Genomic DNA, 10,258 nt, shown 5'->3' on the forward strand with positions numbered 1-10,258 from the left:
ATAAATAGAGATAATAAAAGAAACTTCTAAAGAGAAATTAAAACTGTGCAGAAAAACTTTTCATTTTTTGGCTAAACAACCAATTATGTTCAGGCGGTGAAATAGTTTTCATTCCAACTACTTGCTTTTTTCAGTGCAGATGCACATTCAGCAGTATAATTACTTTCCAGACCTTGTCTTCCTCTCATTAATAATTACATGCAAGTAATGAATAATCCAGTAAAGCCTGTGGAATCAGATTTCCACAAAGTCCATGTGTGCAACAGAAGGACATAGTATGGGATGTAGCAGTGATGTACTGTGATCAGCACGAGCTATGGCTCACATAATGAAACGGGGCTATGAACTCTCAGTGCATGCATACAGTTTTCATTGTTGTGAGAAGAAAATGGTTGGCAGAAAGCTTGTTAATTCTGTATTTTAAAAAAAGGAAACTACAAAACCAGATATGAATATTTATTAGCCTTTGAACAGATAGTTGTTACCAGTCTGTCACAAAAGCCTGTCAAGTCTTACAAGAAGACTTATTTTTTAAAAGCACACAAGCCTTGTTTATGTCATGTCTGCAGCAACTTTAAAAATATATTTCAGATTCAAATCATATGTAGAATTCAAGCCTTGGAGCAATACTACAAATAGAGTCTACCTCCATTGCCAATTCTGCAAGATAAAAACATACTAAGAAAATTGCTTTAAGAACACTTTTCCATGTGGAAATCCAGGATATTCTGAAATGCTTAGCACATTTGGGAATATGTATCTTATATTATTTTACACTATATTTGCAGATATCTTAGACACACTTTGACCTTACAATCCAGAAATCACTTAGTGCTTATTTGCATCATATTTGTATTTTTTTCCCGAAGTCATAGTGGCGCATGTAGGTAGTTGGAAAGTTTACAATTGATGTAAGGTAACCATGTGATAGCCCCATCCTTTGAGAGTCCAGCACAGAATCTGTGGAAGGCAACAAAAAAAACAGCAAACTTTTTCTTATTCAGTTGTCACGATACCACAGAATTTTCTTCCATTGGAGTTGAAATGCCATAGCTTGTCCTCTTTCTGAACCCCTAGAATTGTCTCACCATACTTTCTACAGGCACTTAAAACTTGCTATATGCATCTTTTGTACTTTAGAGTAGTGGCGCTTGGTTGGCTGTTCTGAACTATTTATTACCTGGAGGTGCTTGGAAATACTCATCTCACCCATCTGGGCTGGGGAGCAAGACTTCAGCTGGAGATAGGGTGAGAAATGGGTAAAAGTAACTTGCCCTCTACAAAAACCTTTACGATGCAGAATGTTTTTCTGGACCATATGAGCAGGAAATAAGATAATTTAGGAAGAAGAGGGTAGAATATGTGATAATGTTATTTACAGGAAGGCTTCCAGCTTGATGTTCCGCAAGACTGAGAAATTATGTTTTGGAATGAGATAATTTTGTCTTGTGACACTAGAAATTTATTATAGTGCTGCCTGTGCTTTGCATTTCTAGAAACAGACTTAATAAGGAAGTAAGTTTGGCAAAGATTGTTGAAATTCAGAGCTGATTGTTCAGAGTTTGGTGGTGTTGTGGACCTTTCTTGGGAGTTTTCAAAAGCTGACCCTTTGGGTGCCTGGCTGCCTCACTGTCCTGTGCACTGTCTGAGCCCCTCATTACTCAGTTCTTGGCAGTTAAGTTAAACTATCATGAGAGTCTGTCATTCTGAAGAAAAGATGGGTTGTGGTTTCCAGGGTGAGCACAAGGTGAGATTAGAGGCTACCAAAGCAAGAGACCAGGAGAGAAACAGAGAAAGAAAAAGCAGCAGGAAGAGGACAGCTGAGACACAGTGAATAATTATATACTCGCTGCAGTACCACTCCTTTGAAAAAGCCCCTCCAGGTTCAGTTGCCATTTTGATCATACAGGGTAAAAAGAAGGCGGCTGCTGCTGTGGAAAGGGGGACAGCCAGAGGTGTCAAGGAATTGAATGGGAAACACGGAGGGTAGCAGCTATAAGAGAAGAATTTTAAAATACAAGCAGTGAGATAGTGAGTCGGAATGGGTTGCCCTGAGCAGCTAGCTGGTGAGAACCCAAATTCTTGAACATCACGTGACAGCACCTTGTACATACTCTTACGCTCCTCCTGAAGTCATTTTGCGTGGCAAGGTTTTGGTGGTGGGGGGCTGCAGGGGAGGCCTCTCTGAGAAGAATCCAGCAGCAGCCCCGTGTTAGATAAGGGCCAGTTCCAGATGGCTCCAAAGGGACCCACCACTTGCCAGAGCAGAACCAATAAGCAATTTTGTTTGTGCCTCTGTGAGAGCAGATTTAAGAAAGGCAAAACAAACAAACAAAAAACTGCAGTTACGCAACAGCTATGAGTGAGGAGCAAGAACCAGCTCTGCAGCCCCCCAGTCAGTGCAGCAGGAGAGCAGGAGGTGCTCCAGGCACACAGCAGCAGTTCCCGAGAGGCCCCTGGTGGAGCAGGCTGTCCCCCTGCAGCCCATGGGTCCCACATGGAGCAGATCTCCACGCTGCAGCCCCCCCATGGGTGGAGGAGCCCCCGGTGGAGCAGGTGGATGTGGCCTGGTGGAGGCTGCGGCCCATGGAGAGCCCCCGCAGGAGCAGGCCCTGGGCCGGAGCTGCAGCCCGTGGGGGACCTGTGCTGCTTGGGAGGAGGAGGTGGAAGAGGGTGGATAGGAGGAAGGTACTGGTTGATTGTTCTTTTTAGTTTCTCACTGCTGTAACTTGTTAGTAACAGGTAATAAATTATAGTAATCTCCCTGTGCTGAGTCTGTTTTCCTGTGATGATAATTGTTGAGTGATCTTCCTGTCCTTATCTCTACCATCAAGTCCTTTTCCATCGTATTTTCTGTCCCTTTCCCTTTGAGGAGGGGGAATGAGAGAGTGCTTGTGGTGGAGCTCAGCTGCCCAGCTGGGTAAAACCACCACAACTCCTTGTAGGAAACTGGACAGAATGGTAGAGCAGGTGGAGTGCCAACAGTGTGCTGTGCTCACATGAATGCTGAGTTCACATTAACACACTGTACAGTGGCGTGGACTTTCAAACTGGATCGTATATTTTCTTTAATTATTGTATACATTTACCTAGCGTGCTATACCAACATTGCAACACAGAGTTCAGTGCCAACGAACACCTCCCCTCTACATATAGATAACACAACAGGTTTGTTGCCTTGCAACTGTTCTAGGAAAACTGTTCTTACATATTTGACCTCCAGGGACTATAATTTCCCTGTGATCGTGACCTTTGCTGTAACAGGGATCTTTCAGATGTGCATACTTCCATCTCGTGGAGAGAAAATATATTGCAGGTACCCAACAATCCTAACGTGCCTTTTGGCAGACTTCTTGTGTCTATGATGATATCGAGGGAGGGAATGGTTTATTGTTGCACTCAGTACAAAACCTTTTTAGATTGAGAATTTCTGGGGCTGTTTAAGGGGAGCAGGAGGACTGAGGGGTAGATATAGGGAAGAACATCACCCTGGGGAGAGGGAAACAGGGTGGGCATTATCATTTGCGTGTGTTTGCGTGCTTTCTGGGGTTTGGCCAACACGAAGCGGCATGTTCCCACTGATAAAACCACTTCTTGCAGAGGAAGAAGGGAGAGGACACGGCCAAATGCCCCCAGGAGCTGCTAAAGGGGAACGTCTCGAAGCTGCAGTGGAGAAGTTCAGAGTTTCAAGCCGTCAGTGGCAACAATTCGGGGCGATCACGTAAACCTCGGTGGCTGGCAGCGTGAGGAGCGGGCAGCGTTGCTCCTCACAGCCCTGCGCTTGGCACCTCAGGGCGCGGGGAGCAGCGCAGCCCCCCACCACCCTCTGGTTACTTTTCGTCAGGCACCGCCGCGGGCAGCCCCCGGCCGCGCGCGCGCCGGGGTCCTCGGCGGCTATAAGAGCGCGAGGCGGAAGCCCCGCCCCCTCTTCGGCGTGCGGCTGTCGGCGGCGGCGGGTGAGCGTGAGCGTGGCGCTGGCGGCGGCGGGGCCTGCCGGGCTCCATCCCCGCGGCCGGCCGGGCATCGCGGGCGGGGGGCGCCGGGCGGGGGCTGCGGGGAGGCCGCCGGCACTCACGGCGCCGGTTTGTGTCTGTATTTGCAGCAGGAAGCCGGGCGGGAGCGGCACCCACCGAGAGGGCCATGGCCGAGGAAGGGTGAGCGGGGATGGGGATGGGGATGGGTGGGGGGCGGGAGGGACGGAGGCCGCCTGGGCCGCGCCGGGCCTGAGCGCCCCGTGCCGCGCTGCTCTGCCTCGGCCGGCTGCTGGGGCTGCTGCACACGCGGGCCCCGGTGTGCTGCCGCCACCGCCTTCCTGCGCTGGGTGTGAGCTCCGGCTGGCAGGGGGCTGTGCGCGTGGCTTTCCCCAGTCTTTGTAAGGGGCGTGTAAGCTGGCTGGCACGTTGCTGGGGTTTCTTGAAATTTATCCCAACTGCTTCTATTTCTTACTTTCTTACTCTGAATTACCTCTTCTTCGGTTTGCTCTTCTGCTGTAATTTTTTTAATGGTTGGATACTTGCAGGTGAACGGGAAGCTTCTGCTTAAAGGTGTGAAGATTTTGGCATGGACAGAGCAATAATGTCTGTCTTCTGTTTAGCATTACTGCTGGAGGTGTAATGGACGTTAACACCGCCCTCCAAGAAGTGCTGAAGACCGCACTTATCCATGATGGCCTAGCTCGTGGGATTCGTGAAGCAGCTAAAGCCTTGGACAAGTAAGTGTCTAGTATTTCCTCTCTGATCTGTGGCAAATAGGAAAAGTGGGTAGGGTATATTATGAAGAAGTATTCTAAATAAGTACAGTGCTTTTTTAGTCCAGATTTTTGTAGCTGAATGTTTTGGCGTAACTGTGCTTTTTTGGTAGTGTTTTTTTTTTTTTTTTTTAAATGCCTTTAACTATGACCTTAAAATGAGATAAAACTCAATGACTTGAGGATAGAAGCACTTAGTGTACTAGGTTCTGTATTTTTGCAGTCCCAGGACCATCAAATTTTCATGTAGATTGATTTTGTAAGGATAATGGATTGACTGTATGAAGCTGTGGAAATCTGAGGCCTAGTGATTTTGTGTTTTAGGAAATGGTGATCTTCTCAACATTGATAAAAATTTGAATTGGGAGGGTTAATACATATGTCAGACTTGCCTTGAAAACTTGATTTAGTTCTTATAAAAAAGATCTTGCCTTTATTTTTTTTCTAGCTTTGTTTTGTTCATTGTAGCTGTAAATAATTGTTTTGGTACTATATCAAAACGATATTAAATCTGTCATTCATATGTCAATTGTAGAATACAGTTACAGTTTCTGGTAGCATGAAGTAGGCTGTACATCTGCATAGGCACAACCTTCTAATAATAGCCTTAATGTTGAAGTAAAGCTACAGTGTTTGAGTGATGACTCCACAAATTGTCGGATACCCCTTCACTCCTCTTATGAGTGATAACAGTGGTCTGACAAACCTGTATGCGAAAAGCTCCAAGAGAAAGTACTAACTGAGAGAAATGGAACTTACTGGCTGAAAAGTAGTTGGTAAGAGTTCTTTTAAGATGCAAACTTATGTAATGTGAGTTCAGGGGATGATGTATGTGCAAGGTTTAAGTGTGTTTGTGTGTGATGGTTCTTGCTGTGAAGCTGTTTCTGAAAGTTTCTGAAACATTCTGGTGAAGCTTGTTGTGAAGAAGGCTGTAGAGAACATAAGATTTATTTGCTGTGGTCAAATTAAATTAAGCATAGAAGACCTATACAGCTCTCTTTGTTGTCAGGTATCCCTTTGATATTCTTAACATTGTACTGCAGTATACAAAGATCCTAATTAGAATTGGGGCCCTGTCATAACAGCTTCTTTGGACGTAAGTAAAAAAAAGATTGTTCTGAAGAGCTTATAACAACTTGACATAGAAATTGATTCTTTTTTTGATAATTATAATCCTAATGTTAAATTATTGCAATATGAGGTAAAGAGCGAAAAGCAACTTGTAACTTTGTTGCTTTCTAATAAAGACAGTAGTTGTTTATGTGACTCCAGTGTCTTTCCAGTCATTACATCTTTTTCCAGTGACTGAGATTTAACTTAGTGGGTTTCTAGAAGCTTCTGAAACTGAAATAGAATCTGATAATAAAGCTAACAATGCATAAGTACTGTGTTGTGTTTGAGAAACAACATGTGCTACAAATTATATCAAAAGTACTTTTAGTATTTCAAAAGAAGCATATCAAGACTAAAAATCATTACAAATGCATGTGCTGAGTTCTGTTTGTTATGGTTTTAATTACTAAAGAATTTGAAGCTACATTTGTCTACTTTTTTTCAGACGCCAAGCCCATCTTTGTGTCCTGGCTTCAAATTGTGATGAACCCATGTACGTGAAGCTAGTTGAAGCACTCTGTGCAGAACACCAGATCAACCTGATAAAGGTGAGTGTCCAAAATTCAAACAAGTCTGTAATGGATACTGTGCTAGCAATCTAAGCTACTTCTTTCATATAAAGAGCTGAACCTTGAAACACTGTGCTGTTCTGTATATGGCTTATCTGAGCAATTTCTGAAAGCAGCAGTGACTTTTCAGTTCTGTGTGGTTCTTGTGTGAGCAACGCTAAAACCACAGACATAAAAATGGCTAAGGATTTGTATCATGTATCTTACAAAGTTGAAGTGAGCTTTTGTCCTGTATACTGAGATACAGAATTAATCAGTTAGTGGTGATGGAGTGTCGGAAGAGTCTTAAACGTGACTTCGTGTTGAAATTAGAAAATGTAGGAGCTGTACAGTGATGAGACTTTGGCTCCCTCTACTGATATTTATGAGGAAAGCAGCCATACGTTACCCAATACTTCTGAGAGTACAGCAGCTTTTCTATTGAACCCAGTTATGTTAGAAATTGCCAGTTCTAATGTGATGCAATATTTTACACAGGTTGATGACAACAAAAAGCTGGGCGAATGGGTAGGACTCTGCAAGATCGACAGAGAAGGAAAGCCTCGCAAAGTGGTGGGCTGCAGCTGTGTGGTGGTTAAAGTAAGATGATACTTGCTTATTTTTTCTGCAAGTGAACAGTAAATATAAGGATGCTTTTGTGGCCCCTTGACAAGAGGAAAACTAAGAAAAACTTACCAGAAGAGAATCTTAAAGAGTAAAATCCAGTTAATAATGTCTGCTCAACTTGAAAGTGTTTTGCAGAGCATATTGTAAAATAATGCTGGTAAAGTAAAGCCACAGTACGAGCCTTGAAGACTTTGTTGTCTTTGAGGTCCCAAGAGATGGCTACATCTTCACCATAAGCAGTAATGACTTATGCGTGTATTTAAATACTTCTTGTTACTGTTTCACATTTTGATTTTATTTGGCCTCCTTTAAGCAGAAATGAAAAGCCTGCATGCATCTGTACTGATGTTTATGTTTAGATCAAGTAGAATAGTCCTTGAATAACTAAGGGAAAGCAGCTGGTGATGTGATTTCTTTTGAGATTACTTTTTGGAAGGGTGTATTTGGGGAGTACCTTGAGAAACATTGTCAGAGAATCAGTTGTCCTGTTGTCCTTTTAAAAGTAAGATATGAACTCTAGAGTGGATCTGTATGTTAATAATGGGTTGTTCTGTGTTACAGGACTATGGCAAGGAATCTCAGGCCAAAGATGTCATCGAAGAGTACTTCAAGTGCAAGAAATGAAAAATAAACTTTGAGCCTGACAAGAGTGTGTGGGTTTAATGTGTTTAATGGGTCTGTGGAATAATTCTTTGGATTGTAAAGGATAACATGAGATTTAAGGACTTAAAGGTCTTGGAATAGTTCTTAAATATTTTAACTGCTTCGTAAAAAGATGGTGGGAATCCCTGCCACTCCTCTTCCATGATGATGCCTTTAATATTCATAACATAAAGGTTAGGGAACTTGACACAGCTTCTGATTTGCATAAGTGCTGACAGATGATTATGATCTCTGCGTGCATGTGGTCTGACAGTGCTTATGCCTCTACTTCTGCATGGGTTCCAGACTACTATGTGTGGGGAAGTCTGAAGTACTGCTGCATCTGTGATGAAAATTTGGCTCCCTCTACTGAAATAAGTGAGGAGAACTGCCTTAATTGTTACCCAAATCTTCTGAGATGTTGCAGGAATTCTTTAAATACCTTGTTTGTTTGTTTTTTCACGAGACTAACTTGGCACTAGGTGTATTTTCCTTCCCTCAGTTTTGAAGTAAATAGTGGGTGGAATTACTTTTGTGTTAGTAGGATTGACATACACTTGCAGGTGTGCAGGAGTTCTTGGCAGTCAGGGTAGCCAAATTTTTCAGATCACTGCTCAAAGAAGGCAGTGCTTAACTGTGACTTGTCCAGTGTCTTGGTTTCACTGACAGTGGTAAGGTACAGAACTCATTTGTCAGTTTTCCATTTATGGAAATGAGGCAGGATTGGAACAGGTTTAAGATCACCTCTCTCCTGCGAGTTTTGGATATCTTGCATTTTCTGCAAAGAGCAGCTCTTAAGTGGGCTCAAGGATTTGCTCCGTTACACTGGTGAGTAGGGCATGAGTATAGTGACAATGTGGGGCTGGGCACCTGTACAAGTGAGGAGGCTGGAATGCATATCTACCTCTTGGGCTGTTGAACTTAAATTTTCATTATTGCTTGTAGCCCCTTTTACTTCTTATCCCCAGCCATTTGTGTAGTGAAGAGGCAGGCATCTAGATGCTGGGCTCAGCAAGTGTATTCACTTTACTGCAGCTCTCACTAAAGGTTTATCTTATGTGGTGCTTTGCTATTTTTTTTGCAATGACACTCTTGGACAACTTCCCAGTAGCTAGATTTGGGTGACCTGATTTCTGAGAGGTTTCTGTGGTAGCCTTTCAAGTTTTCTTACATGTTCCAAGACTGGTTAAAAGCAAGAAGCATATTTATTGCTTAAGTTAGGTACCTTAACTCTGGTCTGCAGCTTCGCAGTAAAGGTGTTAAATGCAACTTTGTGACACTTTCATACATGCCAATCATGTTGCAAGTAGAGGTACAAATTGGGTAAATTGGTAACAAGTTACAGTTGGTATCAACAAGTGTATGAATATTACCTTTTTTTTTTTTTGCATATAATTGAAATTAAATTCTGTTGTAGGTAAGAGCCTTGGTTGCAGATCTCATTGGATCACTAAAGGCTTCTAAATGGTGTAACTTGTATGAATATGCCTTTTTAAATAGAGTTTAAAGACTGCAAAACTTTGTCAGTTTAGTTTGGCTAATAAGCCTTTAGTATATCACTTGTACGTAGGCACATACCAAAGTAGACTTCCTATGCCCTGTTTTAGGGGACTGCATCTTCCACGGATTTAGGTTTTTCTGAAAATGCGTGAAATACTTAGGCATCTTTGTCCTTGGCATTTTTATAATGTTCCCTGCTACATGCTAGAGAAAACTATATAAAATGTTACTGCTGGTGGCAGTCCAGTTACATTTATGGTTTGCTTTGCCTTGGTCCTGTGCTCAATCATAGCTAAATCTACAGTGGGATTTGGAATCCCAAACTGGAGCTTGGTACCTGGGTTCAATGGCCTGTGTGCTGCAGAGATTGAAAGCTGTTGATGCTTCTGTACCAGAATATATATATATATATATATAGGAATAGTAAGTCCTGCCCAGTCCTTGTATCTTTGGACTGGGAGCAACTGATGTGCACTCCAGTAAGCTCCTCTGGGGCGGTGGGTGAAGATTCATCAAGATAAAATCCATGGACTCGTGTGCTCAAATCTGAGAAGTCTCTGAGCCTGTGCAAGCTAACTGAACACTTCCAGATGTTTGTGTTTTGGCTAAAACAATTTTTTTAACAATACTTCTAACATGACAGGAGAATGAAAGGGAGCGATACCTGATTGAGATAGACTTTGCCCTAGACTACAAAGGGAGTTTAAACAAGTAAGTCATGTAGAAATATTTACCTTCTGCACATATACAATCACGTGAGGTTCCTCTACCCTGCTTAAAGTTTTGGAGCTTTTTGGTAGAATTGTGGTTGTTTTAGCATGGGCAAATGATGTTAGGATTTATCATCTTATGCCATTCTAAGTGAAACAAATTCACTGGAGGCCAACTCAACATTAAATTTCTGTTTGTACAACTTAAAACTTGATGGGATCTTTCAGTGTGAAGCACATGTACCAATTCACATTGAAGCTTTGGATGGGACTATTAATTTGCATTTGGAGGAGAAAAATGCAAGGATAGCACTGAGAAGAAAGAGGAAGTGCCAAGGTGAATTGTAATACTGAAGTGATTGATCTTGAAG

General features: G+C 42.7%; 1 protein-coding gene across 1 annotated transcript; it reads left to right on the forward strand.

The window, feature by feature from the left end:
• Positions 1-3,922: 3,922 nt before the first annotated feature.
• Positions 3,923-7,685, forward strand: RPS12 (ribosomal protein S12). Its single transcript, XM_084285071.1, has 6 exons — positions 3,923-3,956; positions 4,103-4,154; positions 4,595-4,711; positions 6,306-6,408; positions 6,907-7,008; positions 7,597-7,685. The coding sequence occupies exons 2-6, from the start codon at positions 4,141-4,143 to the stop codon at positions 7,657-7,659; spliced, it is 399 nt and encodes a 132-aa protein (XP_084141197.1). The 5' UTR covers positions 3,923-3,956; positions 4,103-4,140; the 3' UTR covers positions 7,660-7,685.
• Positions 7,686-10,258: the final 2,573 nt, after the last annotated feature.

This window comes from Netta rufina (assembly GCF_964035555.1).
Source record: "Netta rufina genome assembly, chromosome: 3".
Classification (NCBI taxonomy): domain Eukaryota; kingdom Metazoa; phylum Chordata; class Aves; order Anseriformes; family Anatidae; genus Netta; species Netta rufina.

What these genes read in the sequence shown, in the direction of transcription:
- RPS12 (XM_084285071.1), top strand. An exon ending in GCAGCTAAAGCCTTGGACAA is followed by an intron (nt 4,712 to 6,305) that starts GTAAGTGTCTAG and finishes ACTTTTTTTCAG; the next exon opens with ACGCCAAGCCCATCTTTGTG. An exon ending in GCAGCTGTGTGGTGGTTAAA is followed by an intron (nt 7,009 to 7,596) that starts GTAAGATGATAC and finishes TCTGTGTTACAG; the next exon opens with GACTATGGCAAGGAATCTCA.